Consider the following 20,890-nt stretch of genomic DNA (forward strand, 5'->3'; position numbering starts at 1 on the left):
TTAATTAAATATACTTTTTAATAAATGTTTTCTCCTACGACATCAGAGTGCAGCGCCACATTAAATACGCACTACAATGACAATAGTCTAAAACGATTTGAAGCATGTGTTTTTTTTGGGGGGGTGGGGGGGCAGAGCTTTGTGACGTCATATTTGAGGAAGGGTCTGACTTTTTGTGACGCCGTGTGACGATGGGGGGGGTCAAAAATCCTCAAAAATCGCGTGACGTCATTTATGGACGGTCCCCTAGTCAACTTCCTGCTGTACGAGGGCCCTCCCGCTGTTGTCTCGGGGTTGTGTGACCATGCTGGTGATTGCAAAGTGATATCACATCCAGTTCTAACGTCACTTTGCCGATGGTGTTCGAAATTTAGGGCGCCGGTTAGTTGTTGGTGCGGTGCCCTAAGCGTTGCCCCACCACTCCACGTGCAGAGAGGCACAAAGCCAACAAAGGCAAGGCAAACATCGCCAAGCTTGAGAAGTCTAAAGCACGAAGAGCAGACAGGTCTAATGCTTTCAGATATTTACGAAAGATATGTATTTTCAAAGCGTAGTTTTATTTTGCTCATGTTAACTTCACGAGACCTCAGTGTTACACGTCCCGAGCGACGATCAGTAGTTTTATGTTTTTTTATCTATGCACTTCGCCATGAGAGTAAAATTGTCGTGAGAACTGAAGAGCATGAAATCTTTACGCATTTATCGTAGAAATGTTTGGTAGAGGACAAAAAGCGACAGTATTTTGTTACTTGCCAACCCGAGAAATATGGCGTTTAGTGTCAATGCTTAAATCACGACTGAATAAATATGGTTTGAAAATGCTCGTCGTAACATTTAATAATATAGGGGGATTTTTTTGGGGGGGTTAGATCACGTAAATATATAAATGTGTCGTTAAACCCGACACCACCCGACACAGCCAACTAGTAAGGTTTGTCACGTAAACAGAACGTGGCCTATTCGTCATTAGTACAGCACACCCGGTGTGTTGGAGAGCAAATCCACAACATTTGCACTCTGAGTACGACGTTTCGCCAGTAATTATATATAGCTTCATCAGGCGACAGCCAGATTTGTGTATAAAACCTCCTGTTTCGTTCCTTAAATCGAGGGCTAGATGTGATGGCATCGCTTGTGAGCCCTTCTTGAGCGAAGTGGCGGCGGGGGGGATATTAATGAATGTATATAAATGACAATGGGTATACACTGCCCGTTGGGTTATTAATATGGTAATTATCAACGTGCATTATGCATGCACGTTGCTCTTGTACCTCCTGTTGTTTGCGTGCAATAAAATATTAGTACCCGTTATAGTCTGCGTACAACCTATATATTAGGGATGGTATTGGTCGCGAAAGCCGACGTGTTAAACGTAACATTTAACTTGGCAACAATTAGCCGTGTTCTTTTGAGCCGATTTTTTTATTCCACAGTGATCGTGTTTTTTTTTCCTGTCATGGCGGTTCATCTGTTTGGTTTGATAACCAATTTGGAAAGGGTCTCGTTCTTGACATTCGATATACGTGTGCCAATGTTGCTGTTGCTATAAAGATGTTGAGGGAAATCGCTTTAAAAAAAACGATTAGGGCCAGCCCCCCCCCACCCCAGAATTCATGACGACTACCAGAGGACTTTCAGGCAGCCTCCATGAATTTTAATTTAAAGCTTTCGTGACCGCAGGGATTCATATTCTTAGTTCTTTCGGTAGTCACCACGTAGAAGGGAAACAATAAAATAATAAAAATATAAAACAATAAAATTCTCACGACGTTTCGACTGCAACACAAGCAATCATCATCAGGTGTGAAAACCACAGCAAGAAAATAAAAAAAATGTATTATTCTCGGTTCTTTCGGTAAAGTCACGTTGAAGGGAAACAATAAAATAATAAAATATATAAAACAATCAAATTCTCACGTTTCGACTGCAAAACAAAGTCATCATCAGTCATCATCAAATGTTATTGCCGTTGGTTTTCACACCTGATGATGATTGCTTGTGTTGCAGTCGAAACGTCGTGAGAATTTTATTGTTTTATATATTTTTTATTATTTTATTGTTTCCCTTCAACGTGACTTTACCGAAAGAACCGAGAATATGAATCACTGCAGTCACGAAAGCTTTAAATCAAAATGAATGTATTGTTTTATATTTTTATTATTTTTATTGTTTCCCTTCTACGTGACTTTACCGAAAGAACCAAGAATAAGCCTCCATGAATGTTCAGACGTTGTGCATAAATAACCAAGTTTATCCCCTAATGCGTAGTCTAGAGCAGTGATTATTCTCAACCATTGTTGGCTACTTGTACCCCGCCCCCCACCCTTATTGATTTTTGTTTCAAACGAGTTATCCACCGCCCCCGCCGCCTTGAGAAATAAATGCGTCAATATTTTAACCAATTATCCATTTTGTGGGTGGGGTATCCTGACTTAGCAAGCAACTGCAAGCGAATATAAAAAAAAAACTAAATTCAACGGACGCTCTGGCACGCGTGGGGTTAATTTGTTCACGCTCGCCGGGTCACTCTCGGGAACCGCGTTGTTTTACGATGGCGAGATGTTAACTACCTCGCCTGGTATACAGGAGGTCGTCGGTTCGATCCCGACCCCGACGCCTGCTGCTGCTGCATATTTGGATTTGCGTCTCTCTATCATCATCATCACGGTGGCTAGATGTTAACTACCTCGCCTGGTATACAGGTCGTCGGTTCCATCCCGACCCCGACGCCTGCTGCTGCTGTATATTTGGAGTGTGCGTGTCTCTCTCTCATCATCATCATAACGGTGGCTAGGAGATGTTAACTACCTCGCCTGGTATACAGGAGGTCGTCGGTTCCATCCCGACCCCGACGCCTGCTGCTGCTGTATATTTGGAGTGTGCGTGTCTCTCTCTCTCTCTTCTCGAGGTCGAGTTAATTTCTCCGGGTCCTCCGGATTTCCCTCCACATTTAGAATCGTAACGTTTAAAAGTACTCGGCCGCGATAAATTCCCACATGGTGAGCCACTTTGCTGAGCTATCATTTGTGGCCAGGTCGCTTCTATAAAAAGAGCTATATAGCTGAAAATTTTAAAAAAAAATTGTTACAAAAATATAATAGTACGTGTCAGGCTAACGAGATTGAACTAAACTACCACTAGCGATAGAGAACAAATGAGAGGGGGGGGAGGGTAAATACAAGACATGAAGGAATAAACGCTTGAATCATGGAGACCTCTTGAATCACTGGGGGTCGCCGGGGTCAGGGGGTGAAGGGCGAATTGTTACATGCCTCGTGGGCAGGACGTGATCGTCGTCATTCACAGGAGGCTACCCAGTCCCGGAGTAATGGCATTACAACGTCTACGAATGGGCCATCATTGAAGGATGCAATGTAATAACTACAATTATACCATTGCGAATACCTAGGTGTTGCTTACAAAATGAGATTATCGATATTGGCTCTCTTCTCATTAAATGCTAATTCGTGTCTCACACGAACAATTATGTCTACGAATTGTCCATCATTGAAGGATGCAATGTAATAACTACAATTATACCATTGCGAATATCAAGGTAATGCTTACAAAATAAGATAATCGATATTGGCTCTCTTCTCATTAAATGGTCGTTCGCGTCTCACACGAACAACAAAGAATTCAGGGGACCGCGTTGGCAGCGGTGCGCAATGGCGTGAATCAAAGTCGCCGCATTCGTAATTATGACTGCTTGACCACAGAAAAAATGATGATTTTTTTGTTTTATACATAACAATCTGACGATATGGGGCACTCTTCATCCAGCAGTGGATTATACAAGTACATCAGCCTCACGAGGTCGTGGGTTCGATCAGGACCATGTATATTTGGAGTTTGCATGTTCTCCCCGTGGTCGCGTGGATTTTTATCCAGGGTCTCAGATTTTTTTTCCCCTCCACATTCATAAATATGCTTTTAGAGTATTTGGCTAATTTCCACACTTCGTTGAGCTATCATTTGTGGCCAGGTCGCTTCTGAAAAAGAGTTACGTAGCTCAGTCGGCCTTACCTGGTAAAATCTAAAATAGTTACCAAAAAATTTTTCAAATTAAATTCCGACGTAGAAATGGATGTTGAATTTGGTTAATATGGGGGCACGCGCCAAATCATTTCCCGAAAGCGTTCCCGACGATTGTGGTTGATATTAAGCACTGCGTTTACTATCCACATGCAAGCAGGTTTCCCATGTTCATCTACCACGAGTTCTGGTCGATTTCTCTTCGACCTGTCCACCACCCTCTACACCCACCCCCGACCAAACCGAGATGAGCACTGGCAGAGACGATGAGGGCACTCTGCAGAGAGAGAACGCCGGGAAATAATTGCTAGGCTGCGGTAGGATAGTGTATATATAAAAGGGCAATGGTCTAAAAGTTTTCATTAAATCAGTCATAATTGTCTGGGAAACGAAAGGGCACGCTTTGGAGAGTAATAAGGACATCTCAAGAGGCCACTCAAGCCCACGTGTATCACAAGCCATGCTGAACAACGTTGGCTCGTTGAACCGAGGGTGAAAGCAAAAAAACCAGACAACACGGGTTTGCTGCGATCAATGTTGCCTAAAAAGGGGAACGTGCAAAGCAAATTATTAAGTGCCTCGGACAAAGAGCGAGAGACGTGAGCAACACTCGAAATGAACAATAATACCTTTCTCGAACAACGTCAAAGGGAGGGGAACTCCGAAGGAGAGCAGTTCACGGGAAGCAGCGGAAAGAGAAGTGCTGCGTGGCAAGTGGGCGAGCGTGTTGTTGTGACCTCCTCCTGTCTGCGGCCCTTCGACACTTCACGTGGCCTCAAAAGTACACCTGGACTGGCCTTGCACAGGCGCTGTGGTGACGCCAACGCCACTTAAGTGGCGAACGGCGGCGGCTGCTGTTGTTGTTGTTGTTGTTGTGATCTGCAGCAGTGTGGTGGTTCAACGTGTCACGGATGAGAACAAAGAGTCCGATAGACCAGGAGTCCTCAACCGTCGGCGGAGAAATTGAGCAGCAGAAGTCCACGGGTGAACGGTGACCATGGTGGGGTAGCGATAGAAGCGTGATTAGAGAGACAATTGACCGCTGGTGAGAAAAGCCATTGGGAGTCAATTAGTGGGTGCCGAATCATCGATCAAACCGACTGCTTTACGTTGGATGTCTTTGAAGTATAGTACTCCCATAGACTTAATGTTAAAAGCTACCATGGACTTCAATGTTAAAAGCTCCCATAGACTTAATGTTCAAGGGTCCCATAGACTCCAAATGTTAACGGCTCCCGAATGTTTAATGTTAAAGGCGCCCATATAATGAAATGTTAAAGGCTCACAGTGAGTTAGGAACTTGGTGCTTCACCCCACATGTGACAGCCGGATTCCAACTTTGGACAAAGTTGTGCTATGTACAAAAAATAAATAGGTGGTCGGAGTTAAGAGGCGGCTTCGGTACAGAAACAAAATGGCTAGCTTCTTGGACGTCTCCCGCTTGACGCCACCTTCATTTATTGACGGATGTAATAAACAACGGTTGTATTAACAACTTCGTGCGAGCCGATTCCACAGTTTAGGGATCGCGACGTTTTTGACCTACACAAAAAATATATAATGAATAAGCCGTCCATACAATAATTTTAATTGCTTGAAAGGAGGCAATTTTACTTGATTAATTGATGCCGATTTTGATAGAGCCACGCATTGTCACCGGATCTGAGTACCGCGTGCAGTATTTTGAATGAATTGGACAACAGGAAGTGGACTAAATTTTGATTACAAGATTTGACCACCACACAGGAATCAAGTTAAGTTAAAACCGTTGAAAATGGAACGGTAAGTCAGTAAAAAGTACGTGCGTGTCGGCAAGCTATTCGCCAACGAAAGAGGTGTGTGAAAAATAACCAATGTTTAAAAGTCTGAATCGAATGCGCGCCAAATGTAAACTCATTTCAAAAGGTTAATTTTGCTCTCTGTATATTTAAAATGTTACATAGTTAGACAATGACATTAAAATGCTATTAACGTGATGGTTGCTCTCTATTTTACTACCGTACGTTTGTCAGCATTCATGTACCCACCCCCTCCCCCCCCCAAAGATAGTGCAACTCGTTAATGGTAATACTTTTCCAGACTCTGGGAAAAAAAAACAAATATTGAACAAAGGAGACGCCAATCAACATACGGCATTTCAACACGAAGAACATTGGTTTGAAATTGATGATTGATTGCCTCCCATGTATCTTTACAAACACCCGATTACATGGCAGCGCTGATGATGGAATATAAAAAAAAACTGGTTAATGCCATCACACTCATTTCAAGATTGATCTCCCCAGCGCAACAACACTCTCGCACATTTTATCAGCAGGATCGACAAGTTTAGTCGGGTCTTTTTTTTTCTTTCCCCGTGCGACATTTATATTTCATCTTTATTTATTTTTTCCAAGGCCAGCTTTCACATCCTGTGCGGGGCATCTGTCAAAATCTCAACACAATTCATGAAGAAAAAGGTTGACGGCATTTCGGTGCCATTTATCCGCAGATTAAAGAGGCGATGTGGAGAGAGGGGGAAGATGCAAATCTACGTCTGAGATCGTCCTCCATATGTTGTTTTATATTAAAAACAAAATACCAAGAGGTCACTTGAGCGACCAATTTTTCAATGTTGTCCAATAAAACTATGAAGACGCAACATTTAAATATATATTTTTTGTGCTTTTGAAACCGTCAGTTTGACTTGGGCTCCATATCAGTTTCTTCAGCAATGATGGCCACCCTCAGGTTCACTCAGCCTAAAATTAGCACCCTCCCACCCCCTCCCCCCCAAAGTCAACGAGTTTGGTGTTAACTGCTGAGACTCAATTGCCACCCAGCAGCAATCATATACTCAGCTGCCTTTCAATCGTCAATGACACGCTTTGTAAGCTTTTCAGTCGTTTCTCGGAGACTGTGCTGGCTCAGGTTCAAAATAATGATGGCTTCATTTGTTTATATATAAGTATTCCCGAGTTTATGGCAAGTCAAGATAAAAGGGCAAGTGACTGCAGGACACAGAGGTCAGTGCACTGAGCTGGCACCGCTGAGATCCCGGGTACCAATCTGTTTCAGTCAACTGTGATTAAACTGGGTTCTCAGGGGTAGCAAGGTGGTGGTAGTCTCAGCTCAGTCACCAATGGCTGCATAAAAAACACTATCATTTTTTTATATTTACAACTTAATTTGGATAACTTCCAGCTCTGAGAAGCACTAAATATTGGTTGTCATGTACAAATCATTTAAGAGTGTGGGGTAAATAGACTTCCTACTGCGCAAAGGATAACTTAGGCGTCTTAAAGAACATGCATGCACTGCCCTGTGAGAGAGGTCTGAATGGATTCTATGGCTCATTACGTCACGCCGATAGCACAAGCGGAACACATTACGAGAAAATAAATCCCCATAATTATCCTTAAGGATTAATTTAATAATAATTACTTATTTATCAAAGGAATGCCACGTTGAGTCACAGCACTCTGTTTCACAATGGTCCTGAATTGGGTTTTTATTTTAAGACGTTTTCAATCAAATAATGAGTCTTTCAGAGGGCCACAGCTCACTCCAGACGAGGCCGTCAATTTACTTTTAAATCATTTTTCCAGTGCCGGTACAATGCTCAGCTGGAGGTGTTCTACAATTTGGTGTTTTCACACGAGCGGTCTCACTCTCACACGGCTGCACAGTGACCGGTAATATACACTGCGGTCCATTTGGAGAAAAAAAAACAATGACAATGTCATTTATTTATAGAATGACCCACTGAATCTGAAAGACTCCCGTTTGATTGCAAACATATGGCCAATTCTACCGTTGGGTTGTTTTGTAGGCCCGGAGAACACCCGCACATACGAAAGGACAGCTCTCTTAAAATCTGCAGGGACGTGTTCACAACACGCTTGCTGTACCGCCATCTGCTGGCCACCTCAAATGCCAGAAGGTTTGGGAGTTTCTCAGATCTACATGATTCATCACAACTTTTGCCTCAAAAGACCTGGAGAGTCCGGGCATTATCCACCATGATATCGCAGCAGATTTTTCAAAAACCGAGTGGCAAACGACTGGGCGTGGGATGTGATGACGTGGGCACGGCTTTGAAATATACCGACAGCCTCAACGTTACTCTTGCGTAGGGTCACCACGATTGTGCCTTACACAGCTCTCCGATGCGTTTTTTGGGTTGTGCTGTTCGGGCATGTTGTGCGATGTTCCGCTCCACATGCTGGGAGCTTCTCACCCACAGACCCACGCGGAAAGCCGAGGTCAAATCGGCGCATCCTTCTTTTTCCTTTTCGCCTTTCGGGGGGACGTGACGCTGGCTTTCCTTTTGCCGTGCTTCCCGGGGCTGCCACGGCCGGCACCGCCGCCTCTGCCGCCCCTCCTAGCCCGGCCTGACTGCTTGGAGCGGCGTGCCCTGGCCACGGTGAACGTCACGCAGAGCGCGTCGAGGATGTCAAGCAGCGCGGCGGCCGGCACGCGCAGGCCAGCCTGGCGCATCTGGCACTGCAGCTCGGACAGCTCGAAGGGCCGGTAAAGGAGCATGGCGCGGTGCAGTTCGGGACGCGAACGGATGAATGCCAGAACGGCCGCCTCCCTCTCCTCGGCGCGCAGGGCATGCTGGGCGGCCGTCCCGCCGCCGTCTTCCTCGTCGTCGTCGTCTGCACCGCCACTGCCCTCCTCCAGGAAAAACGTGGGGTCTGCGAATTCCTCCCTGCCAGAGCTGCGGTCAATTTCACGAGAACGTTTTTTGGTGTTCATTAGTTTTCTTTCAGATTTTTTTTTTCTCAAATGAGCAAAACCAAAGTGTTGTTTACTAGCTGATAGGCCATTGCTCGCAATGTGAAAACGTGTTTTTTGACAATGGTACCTTCAATGAACTGTGACACCGCAACTCAACGGGTCTTTAAACATCCGCTTTCGACGGCAGATGCGGCACTAGGACAACTGCCCTGTCGCAGCTCCGTCGCGGCGGCGATGCGAACAGAACTGTCGAACTTAAGCAGACGAGTCGAGCGGCGGCTACTCTGGCCACTAGGCGACCGTTGCAACCACGTGAAACGTTTCCCGGCGCACCCCCTCGGCCTGTGCGAATGTGACCTCACCTGTCCGAGTCCTCGCCCGTGTGCGATGAGGACGCGCGTGACGACCTCGTGCTCTCCTGCGACCGGTTCTGGAGCTGCCGCTCCGTGTCGGACGTCGCGGCCACCTCGTCGCTGGTGCTGCCCCCCATCGGAGGGCGGGGGAGCGTGGGCGCGGGCCGCCCCGAGCGCGGCGGGCGACCTTTCCCCCGCGGCCTCTTCTGTGCCGCCACCACCGCCGCCGCCGTGCCGGTCCGCCGATCCCCAGGGTCTAGGTTGGGGTCCCGGTCCGGGTGTGTGTAGTGGTAGATTTCCTTGAGCTTTAGCACCATCTTGCGCTTGGGCAGCGCGCGTACGCCAAACCTGATGAAACGAAAAAGGCGTTTGATTCAATAACAAACAAAAAAAGTCTAATTCTTAAAAACAAAAACATCACGCTTGCCGAGCACAGGACCAAAAGCACAATGACGCCAAGCGGCCGGCGACAAAAAGCATTGTTGATTGTGTACGAAATCAGAGCGCGTTATTATTGTAAGAGCTTGGGGGGGTGGGGGAAAGAGACGATGGGAGGGAATTCCAAAGTGGAGCGGCGCGAGGTAAGAAGTGGAAAGAGAAGCGTTGTGACCTGTGGTGTGGTGGTTGAACGGAGTGTGGGTGAGGCGACACAGCCGGTCCCGGTAGACCGAGTGCTCAAAACAACGGGTGAAGCTCACGACAACGACCACCAGAGAGGCGAGCGACCGCCAAGGACCGAGTGACAGGAGTGCATCCATTGAGTGTGCTGGATCGCCAATGGGCCCCGACTGCTTCAGTACATTGAGCTAGAAACTGGGTGCTGCACTCCACACATGATAAACTTTCAGCAAGATAAATCAATCGGCGTGTAACTGTCTCCGGCCAGGTGGAAATGCGGGGTGTGCAAAACGCAACAGGAAGGTTGCGAGTCCAAATCCCGGTCGACTCGGACGACTCGGACCGCCATCACCATCATCTCCCCAGGGGTCAATAAAAATGAGCACCACTTATTTGAAAAGTCAACTGTGGCTGTGCTCACCTGCACCGTGGTGAAAGAGGAATTTACTCCATCAGCTCAGAACCGCAGGGAGGAAATGTGTACCACCCCACGCGCGTGCGAGCCGAGAACCCGTTGCACTTGACGTCGTGTAACTGAGTGGGAGTCCACCGATAATAGCGATGTCTTTTGCAGCGGAGAGAACCACCGAAGCCGTAAATCGTAACGCTTATTTTTTCCGATTCACAATTAAGTTTCTCATGGAGGTGTAACGTCTATCTGACAACACCCGGCGGCCAATGAAATAAGTCAGGTTGTCGGCTAACCCAGAGGAAGAATGTTGAAAAAGCAAGCAATATTTTCGACAAATTTGCACGACGTTTTTCTGGAGATTGCATACAGCATCATCAGGTGTTAAGTAGGTGCCATGACATCATCAGCACAGCCATGCAGATGAACCAGTTTAATCATTAAGAGTTGATTGCTGGCCAGAAGAGTTTAATAATAAGGTGAATATATTTAGTGGTGGTAAAAATAGGATTTCTTTACAACTGCATATTTTTATGGTTGGAAATTTACATATCTTCGCGATCTGAACATATCTCCGCGATCTGAACGTATCTCCGCGATCTGAACGAAAAGAAGCTTAATTCCTGAATCACAAAATTGGTCGAGAAAGCCTACGTTGAAAACTATTTTCTTTTTTTTTACTTTACTTATTCTCGGCTAGAGTGTACGATGTCAGGATGTGGCTTTTGACGATGAAACAAGACAAACTACTCTCGGATAAAAAAAACAAATGAAGAGGACATTAACGTGCCCTTGGTATATATCTCACGCTATTTATGTCGCTCCACGGCAGCGCTCATGGTCGAGCTACGCACTCTTGAGCGTTTGCCTTCATGTTTTCGAGGTCCTTCCACAGCAAATCTCGGCTTGCGCCGGCTACGCGATGGGATCAACCCTCTCAGGGCGATCTACGCATCACCGAGTGAGCTCACATTGCCCGACAATGTCATCGTCTTTATTATACAACACGAAGGTCTTGCAGACCGCTTGCCTGAGGGGGCAATGCAAACAGCAGCACATCTCGTACAAAAACAAAGACCCGCCCCCATGCAGCCTTTAACATATTTTTGGGGCAAGTGCTGCATAGGAGGTGCTCGCTAACACCTCACACTTCACACACACACACACGCGCAGTAATTACCCAGCGCTCGTTTTGGAGAGAATTGTTCCGCGGGGCGTTATCGGTCAAACTCGTGCCTCTCGCGACCTCTCCCCGTGACATTTAGTTCAAAATCGTTGAGAAGAATATTGCTCTTGGACTTCGGGAAACGATGACTGAAAAGGGCTGTTTCGTTAGGAAATGCTGTTAAAAGCTGCTGACAGTCTACATCATATCAAACCAATTGAGGACAACGAATACATTTTCTCCATTCGGTCCCAGCCGACGCACTCTGCACCCCAGTCAAATGTGGGCGGCCACTGTCTGCACTCAGCGTCCTTGGGCCCATGCCCATACCTGTCAACCCATACGGTTTTACCCCGTGTTCTTGTACAGCAGGGGTGGGGAACCTGTTTTTCTGCCATGGGCCATTTGGATATTTATAACATTATTCGCGGGCCATGCAAAATTATCAACTAAAAAATTAGCCTGTTATATTTGGTCAAACATTTAATTAACTCACCCCCTAATGCGATGGGCTGGAACTGCTGCTCTTTGGCGAGGCGTGGTGATGATGTTAGCCGGTATTGACGATGTTGCTGCTACTCGCAACTGCTTTTCCAGGTTTGCCCCTAGATTTATTGAATTTCGAGTCCCGCCTACGGTTGCCTTGGCAGGGCCAGACTAAAAGATTTTGCGGGCCTCATACGGCCCGCGGGCCGAACATTCCCCACCCATGTTGTGCAGGGAAATTGAGTTTTCAGGTCCATACGGTATCAAGCCGTTTCAATACAGGTAAAAAACTAATTCGATTTGTTTGTGTTTCTCCCTTGTGATGGGACTTTGTAGGATGAACGTTGAGATTTATAAGGGCACGGGGTGACCAATAAGGTCTGAATTTGTGTGTAATAAGGTAGGCACTGATAAGGGGTTGGCAGGTATACATGCCCTGCCGTCCGTCTGTCTTGCGCTCACTGCAGAGTAGCTTGTTGACAAATTCGTGCATTAATCGGCCCGAATCCTTTTTTAATTTTTCTGTAACTCAATTGGCCTACGAATGGTTTATTTGTAAGTATTTTCTTCCAACCTCGCTTTCATCATGGGGAATGTACTCGATATAATTGTGATTTAGTTTCGTGCAAGTGTTTTTTATTTCATCTAGAAATGCGGGTTGCTTTTTCTACCATTTCGATTTGGTTGTTTCAGCTTCTGCTTTCTAGATTCTTCTCGTCGTACTTTTATTTCTTGTATTGCTTTTGTCATTTTAGTTACCCGTGTCACTCTTGCAAATGAAGACTATCCTGATCTCATGACTTCTCACCTCGTTAATCAAACCAAACGTGAACAATCGGTTTGCCATTGAGAGTTTAGATTCATGGGTGTTCCTACCAAATCTCTCAATGCTACAGAGGACTTTAAACTCATTTAGGTAATGCAATATACCAAGGCCGTAATTATAATATATATTGGGGGGGGACGCATCCCCCCCCAATATTCAAATATGCTCAAAATGTCCCCCCCAATATATTGCTATAAAATAGATTTCTGTTTATATGATTGTGGTTATGGTTGTACTTTATTAATCCCTAATCTTTGCCATTACAGAGCAATGTAATACAACACTATTAGACATTATTGTAAAATAAAGTCCATCCTATGTGTTAGTTATTTTTTTTTATATTTTAGGTGGGAATTGGCAGGAAATTCGTTTTCAAATTAAGACTTTTTTTCTGGGGGGGGGACCCCCAGACCCCCTGGAAGATTTGGTCCCCCCCAATGTTGACTCCATGGCTACGGCCTTGCAATATACTCACGCGGTTATCATGCAGATGTGCTAACCGCCATGAACCATGTGCTCGCGATCAATCATTCTGACTTAAAATCCCAACCGGTGAGCCTGATGCACACTCTAATTGGCATTTAGGGAATGTCTCGAGAACATTACCGTATACACACTCATCATGCACAGTTGTGAAGCATATCAAAGCGAAACACTTTGCAGACCAATGGCTCTGACGAGACCCAGACGATCTAAGAGGGTCCAGAGTTTGCCTGCTTAAACCAATACTGGCGGATTATATTGGTCTGAAAAGCCCATCGGTCAATGACTAATATGCGGAGACGCAGAGCTGTGCTTATATATTATTTTATCAAGGGCAGTGGTTCCCAACCTATGGTCCGCAGACCAACGGTGCTCCGCAAGGCTGTGGGGGAAGTGGTCTGTGGAACTGTTTCAGATGCTACTAGATTTTCTAAAACAATTTACAGTGCTTAATGAGTCATTAACATTTTATTGCCGCGTGGTGGACTGCACTTTTTTTATTGAGGGTTGACAGTGGCCCACAGGTCCAGAAAGATTGGAAAGCGCTGACATGTACAGAAATTCACCAACTCTCAGACAATGCAATTGAATGGCTAAATCACCGAGAACTGAATTTCTAAATATTTGCTCTTCATTGGCCACACTCACAAACAAACAAACCCCCATGTGAAAAGACCCAACGCAGAAGATCCCTGGGTATGATCTTCCACGAAGATCATGGTCCACCGTAATTCGCATCTGCACAAACCATGGCAGATGCGGGTACCCGATGCACAAATGTCAAATTGAAAACTGTCCAGCGGGCAACTGCGGTCATCCAGAACAGACCGTGCAACGTATAACGACGCAATGACCCCCCCGATCCACAAATACGGAGGAGACATCACAGCGATACACTGCTCCGCTGCTCCTGACGCGGTTATCTGGCTTCTCCACCTGAATGTGAAATTGTAGCTGGTGCTCTGCACTGACATCGGCAGCCTTGTGAAAGGAAAAGATTGGCCACACGATACCATTATCATCGCCGATCCAGAACATTACGCAGAGCGGCGAAAAGGACCCCGCGTGTCTCACCTGTTCAACTCCTTTTTGAGGTGGGGCGTCTCCATGTCGGAGTAGTAGGGCATTGGGGTGGCCGACCCCGCTTGGAGCTGCCTGCCAGCGCCCCTCGCCTCGTGGACTGTGGGTTTTCACGGGCACAACGTTCCCAAAAAGGTTCTCGTTACAGAAGGGCCACTGACAATCAAGACAAAAGTTTACTGTGCTGTCTGTGTGCGTGTACGGGCAAATGTGCCTGTCATTAGCCCGAGAAGAAACTTTTCAATCCAGGATATACTCGTGCAGTTTGCATACCAGTGACGTTGATGTTTAACTATCTGGGGAAGATGTAAAACAGAAAGGTTCGCCTTCGCTAAACACTGCGAGACTCAGACAACTCCCGTGCACCTATTGGTGGTGCAGTAGTATTGCCCTATAAACGCGGCAACTTAAGCTAGATTCCTGGTCATGCTCAGTGATGGATGTACCGATATTATGTCAGCCACGGTAACCTAATGACTGCATGAAAAAAATCCCATCGTATTAAGTCTTGTTTTCCTTTAATCCTGATAATGATATTTCTAAGAGGCATAGGTTTTTTTTTTTATCCGATTGATGTGCATCAATCCACATCTGGGCGAACTAAGCGAAAATGGAACACAAAGTCATTGCCTTTTTTTTGTGACACCAAATTCATTAGTGACCCCTGAACCATCCAGACACACAACAATGAGGTGGCCGGGTAACTCGGGAGGCTCAGAGTATTGGGCCATCACCGCCGAGATCCTGGGTTTTGATTCTGTGCAGCTGGCCGCGGATACATTTGTGTTCTCAAGTGCAGTGAGTGGACGGTCGGTCTCGGCCCAGTCATCCGCAATGCCTGAACAAAACCATAATGTTAAAGTTGGGTTTTCACTTTAATGTAGCAAATTTCAGCTCTAATAATCAAACATTTCGGTTTGACTGTCATGTGACAACTCGATAGCCAGGTGCATGTTAAAGCGCAGCCACTCTTCACGGTGGATAAAGGGAAACTGAATGGATCTAACAGCAGACCTTTGATATGAGCTTCCAGATGCAGTTCTCTAACAAGGGATGATGCACTGCTCCAAAAATACATTTCTTCATCTGATTGTATGACAACAGAGTACAACTGCAAGATAATTCGAGAAAAAAAGATGCAAAAATCATCAGTGACCAAGGTCTGAGCAGAGACTCTCAAACTCGCGAGCACAATAAATATGTACAATCGTGAGAAGTGATCCCTGGCTCAAAACAAGAACACCCAAGACGACGCTTGGTCTGAAAACATGAATAGTATCCCTCTAAATCACACGGCCACCTCGTAAGCAAAAGAAAAACACAGTTGCACCTGACAGCAGAAGGACTGTGCTTATTTTGCGAACCGATGTCAATTTATTATCGCAACGAGGGCTCTGTTGCATTGTGCCCTATCAAAGAGAGGACACAAATAAAAATATCAGCTGCTGAATGCGGGCATGCATCCACTACAGGCAGGCCTGGGGACAGGGGTTGAGTGTTGAACAATCTGCAATGACAGGTGGTCCTCAATTCAAACAAATAGCTTATACTTGTAGGAGACGGCTAAGTGGCGCAGGGCCCAAATTCCATTTCCGAGCACCTCAAAGCAAAATGTACCCGGGTTTGATTCCTGACTTGGGCGGCTTTCTGTGAGGCGTTGTGCATGTTTTCCCTGTTCTGCATGGGTTTATTCAAGGTTCTAAAATTTACTCCCCTAGCTAAAAAAATAATTGGCCTAATATCCTAATACAGGATCCTCCTGAAAAAGGAATATTTGGACTCAGTAGATAATAATAACTATTATTCGTTTTCCTAGGTTCGAATCCATCTAGCCACCTGTGATTAAACTGGGTTTCCAATAGTATTGATATGATGGTATAATTATACCATATCTCCATATATATAAAAGACAAAGTTGTGAATATGTGTCTGTTCAAAATGTTTAGTGTACTTCCCGACATGCAACAAACTTAAAATTTGCCATGTGGGTACTTTCCAGACTGTACACCATGCAAAAATTATAAAAATACACTTTTGTATTTTTTTTGGGGGGGGGGGGGGAGCTCAATAATGCATATTTCTTTTGCACGGCAAGTGAGCTGTGACGTCAAATATGTCATGTGACCCGTGAGCCGCGCATGTGGAAGCGTAACGCATTGTAGTGTAGTGGTTCGCACGCTGCGCTATGAATTCGGCGACCCGAGTTCGATTCCCGCTCTTATTTGAACCGGTCCTGGGCCTCCTGGGCCTCCCCTAGGTCTCCCCTGTGGTGTGTGAACATCGCCACTGGGGAGACAAAGGCGGCCGGGCGTGGTGAATCCAAGTCCCGGGCGAAGCCGGGTAGTAAAGCTAGTTATATTATAAATGGATTGGGGAAAACATGATAGAGATGGAGAAAATATAACCCATCTCAGATTTTCTGATTCCATGGTCATTATACAACCAATCCTCCTCTACTACACAGGCCGATCTTGACACCACTGGTACCTGGCATGGGCAAGTTTAGGCCCTTCCATCCACTCAAACAGAAGCTGCTTGGGCATGCGGTGATCCGAGCATGCAGGCTACATGACACAGCTAACACAGCCTCGCCTGCTGGAGGAGCTCACCGATAATCGGACTGTGACCACATCTGGACACTTTCCCATACAAATACATACACATATGAAAATACTTACACGTGAAAATATACACACATACGTTCAAGTACATACACAGATACCGTATGTACAAATACAAAGATTCCCCATATAGTCTTAACGGACTGTTGGGGCAAGTGCTGTTTGCGAGCACCTATGTTAGCGAGCAGCACCTATGAAGGCCAGCATGGTACACGAGGGGGTGGGTGGCCAGTACCACACCCGACTGCCTTTGTCTCTCGAGTGCCGATGTTTACACACCGCACCAGGTAATCATTTGAGGCCGAGTCGACCTAGGGGAGGCCCAGGACGAGTTCACATGGTCGTCACCAGTGTGGGCCTTGAGCGGTAATCGAACCCAGGTCGCTGGGTTCGTAGCGCAGCGGCGCTAACCGCTGCACCACCGCTCCCCGCATTTACAAACAAATGCACAAGCGCTCACAAATCACACGCACGACTCATGGAACGCCCTGCGCACCTGGGGTGGTGACCCCAGCGAGCGAGTCGGGCGAGTCGGGCGAGCCGAGGCCCAGGCCACACAGCTGCTCCTCCCCGGGGTTCCAGCTGTCGAAGGCGACGTCTGGGGCGGGCGGCGACGCGGCGGGTTCCTCCCCGGCGGCGGCGGTGCCGCCATCAGCGGCGGCGGCGGCGGCGGCGGCGCACTGCGTCCGCGCGAGACGATCCTCGTCGTCCTCCTGCAGCGGCACCGCGCCGTCCGTCGTCGACGTTTCATTCAAAAGAGCTACGCCAGGGTGACGAGGAAGGGTCGCGACGATGTCACCGCCCACCCCCCCCCCCGCCGACCCTTCCACCGTCTCCAGTGGTGGACGCAGCTTACAGAGGAGAGGCTTTTTCTATCTTTTTCCGTCGTGTTATTCAATTAGTTGATAAGCGGAAGAGTAATCAATTGCTTAAATCAGGGGTGGGGAACGTCCGGCCCGCGAAATCATTTGGTCTCTGGCCCTGCCAAGGCAACCGCAGGCGGGACTCGAAATTAAATAAATCTAGGAGCAAAACCTGGAAAAGCAGTTGCGAGTAGCAACATCATCGTCAATACCAGATAACATCATCACACACCTCGCCAAAGAGAAGCAGTTCCAGCCCATCACATTAGGGGTGAGTTAATTAAATGTTTTACCAAACATAACAGGCTAATCTTTAAGTTGATCATTTTGTATGGCCTGCGAATGATGTTATAAATATCCAAATGGACCTTGGCAGAAAAAAGGTTCCCCACCCCTGACTTAAATGATCGGATAGCCCAGCTCCAGTTTAATATATGTATGGTCGAAACGTCGTGAGAATTTTTATTGTTTTATATACATTTTATTATTTTATTGTTTCCCTTCAACGTGACTTTACCGAAAGAGCTAAGAATATGAATTACTGCAGTCACGAAAGCTTTAAATCAAAATTTATGTTGAACTTCTTTCACAATGTATGTAGCCAACCATGCTAATTGGATGCAGTGCCTATTTACGTCAGCATCAGAACAATCTAATTATGTTTAGAACTGGGTCAGGTATACAAGCGTTGAACGCCGCCAATTATCATCACCGTCAATGTAACAATTCTCACAGCCATGTCAAGACATTAACACCCCACGATTCATTCAACTTCAATTCAGTGGGTCGGTATCACCAGAAATCAAAGAGGTTCAACTTCCGCTCACCTGGGTGTGAAAGCTTGGAGCCGCGAGCCTGCTCAGTAGCCGCTCTCTGAGGCTCAGCTCCATGCGGGCAAAGCACCCCGACTGCCAAGGGGAGGCTGCCGAACTGGCGGGCAGCGTCGCGCCGTCACGCTGGGGCGTCCGCTGCGGCAGCTCGTCCGGCGTGGCGGGGGAACGACCCGACAGTTCTCCGCCCGAGTCGCCCGCCGCGGACGCGGACACACGCGCACGCCCCGTGCCGAGGTCGCGCGAGCCCGGACGCGGGACGTCCCCAAGCGAGCAACGCTCCGGAGAGCCCGGCCCGAGGCTGATGACGCGGTGGTCTCGGACCGGCGCGGGCAGTGTGGGCGGAAGGAATTCGCCCGTGGGGCTCCTCTCAAGGGAGTCGTCCAACACGATGACGGCCGACTCGAGCGCATCATCGGCGTCTGGGCTCGGGCAGGGAGCGGCGCCCGCCCCCTCATCTCGACGGCGGGCGCCCCCCGAGTCTCTCGCCGAGCTCCCCCCGCTGAACAACGAGGCACAGCTGTTGCCCTCGCGCGGGGAAAGCGTCAGATCGATGAGCGCGTGGCTGCGCCCGTGGTCGGGGCCGGGGGAGGACGCCCCGCGAGCGCCGGGGAGGAGGCACGACTGCAACGTCTGAATGCCGCAGGACCTGGAAGCCGCTCCGGGCGTACCAGGGATCAGCCAGGAGACCTCGCCGCTGCCAATCTCGCTGTCGGTGGACAGCCGCAAGTTCACCGACGTCTCCGACACGGAAGCGCCGATGGAGGATGTTGCGTGAAATTTTGACGACGGCTCCAGGGTGGCGGCACCGCCTCCGTCCGCTCGAGTACGAACCGGCCCGCCCTCGCCGCCGGCGCACAGCAGAGCATCAAACTCGCTCGCGAGATGGCGCCGTTGCTTGCGCAGAGCCCTGGAAATGGACCGGCCGGCGCGCCCGGGGGACGGGTGGTTGGTTGTTGCGTGGGGCGAGCTCGTCGGCACAGCGTCGCTTGCGGACGGCGCCGTGAGTAGAGCGGGGGAACCTGGTGAAAGCGCTTTCAAGCACGGAGGCGTTACCGGATGTGGAACGGCTACTCCGGGCGACTGCCTCACGGGCGACGGATGTTGCGGCGAAGGCGGTACCGAGGCGGGCGATGGATGGCGAGCGACGGGCGAGCGATCAAAGTGAGAGCGCTCAGCCTCGCCGAGCGAACATCGCAGATGGGGGCCGACGCCGAGCGTCGGCCGCTGCCGACCCTCCGAGCGTTTTTTCATTCTGAACGGACTTGACGCGGCGGGGCCGAACCGGTAGGGGGAGCGCGACGAGGGGTCGTCGCAACCCTCGCCGAGCGTCCCGGGGCGAGGCCGCGTAGAGGCCCGCTCGCAAACATCGGTCGCTCGCGGCAGAGGCCTGTGAGCGTACGGCGTCACCGGCGACGGCTCCACGTACCCGCCGCTCGCGTCTTCTTCCGTAAACATCCGCTCGTACGAGTCGTCGGGGCCCGACGAGGCCGACGCGACCGCCGCCACGGCCACCGTCCCCGCCTCGCTTGAGCTGCCGGCGGAGGTGTCGTCGGCGCGGGGCGACCGAGCGGCGCTCGCGTCCGACACTCTATCCTTGACGTACGCCGCAGCCGCCGCCTCCTCCTCCTCCTCCTCCTCGCTGTCGAGACCGCTCGCGCCGTCGCTGTTGGAGCCGAGCCGTTCGCTCGCCGCGTCGGCCGAGCCGCGGCGGCGGCCGCGCTCACGCCGCTGCGTGGCCACGAACTCGTACACCTCGTCCAGGTCGCTGTCGCCGATACCGTCGTCGTTGTCGTCGCCGCCGCCGCCGCCATCGCCGTCGTCGCCGTCGTCGCCGTCGTGCCTGCGCGCCTTGACGGGCTCCCCGTCCCTTCCGCCGTCCTCCTCCTCCTCCTCTTCCTCGTGCTCCCAGAGCGAGCGCAGCAGCTCCCGTATGGCCGCGTCGCCCTCCCGCGCCGCCCCCGAGTACGACGGCCGAGGCGACGCGCCGCCTCCGCTGACGGGCGGCGATGCGCCGCCTCCGCTGACGGGCGGCGATGCGCTAAGCAGGTCGCTCAGCTCGTACCTGCAGCTCGGCACGCGCAACGCAACGAGCCCCGCATGAAGCTTCGTGCACCGTGTGGGGGCAAGTGGCGTGATAATTATTATTGTTATTTACTACTACTACTACAGGAACACCTCTCTGAGATCCGGGTTAAGCCAGAAAGGCTACCATGATAAACACATTGTTATTTAAAAAACAAAAACATACGTCTTAAAATACACTGATATTAAGTGTCGATTAAATGTATTGGCGGTTAATTACGCGCAAGTATAATTTAACAGCGGGATCAAAAGCGGGGGCCAAAGGGAGCTTGCGGCAGCCGATGGGTCCAGCAGGAACCAATGGGGAGCTGGTA

General features: G+C 48.8%; 1 protein-coding gene across 1 annotated transcript in view; it reads right to left on the reverse strand.

The window, feature by feature from the left end:
* The window catches only part of SLX4 (SLX4 structure-specific endonuclease subunit), a 42,608-nt gene continuing 21,718 nt past the window's right edge, over window positions 1-20,890 (reverse strand). Inside the window, exons 13-17 of the mRNA XM_032970492.2 lie at window positions 18,489-20,556; window positions 17,295-17,511; window positions 14,172-14,277; window positions 9,120-9,458; window positions 1-8,737 (exon numbers count right to left, since the gene is read on the reverse strand). Coding sequence (XP_032826383.2) covers window positions 8,281-8,737; window positions 9,120-9,458; window positions 14,172-14,277; window positions 17,295-17,511; window positions 18,489-20,556 — 3,187 coding nt within the window. The 3' untranslated portion in view covers window positions 1-8,280. The remainder of the gene's footprint in view (window positions 8,738-9,119; window positions 9,459-14,171; window positions 14,278-17,294; window positions 17,512-18,488; window positions 20,557-20,890) is intronic.

The sequence above is a fragment of the Petromyzon marinus genome, chromosome 43, assembly GCF_048934315.1.
Source record: "Petromyzon marinus isolate PM22_M1 ecotype Great Lakes invasive population chromosome 43, UKy_Petmar_22M1.pri1.0, whole genome shotgun sequence".
NCBI lineage: Eukaryota > Metazoa > Chordata > Hyperoartia > Petromyzontiformes > Petromyzontidae > Petromyzon > Petromyzon marinus.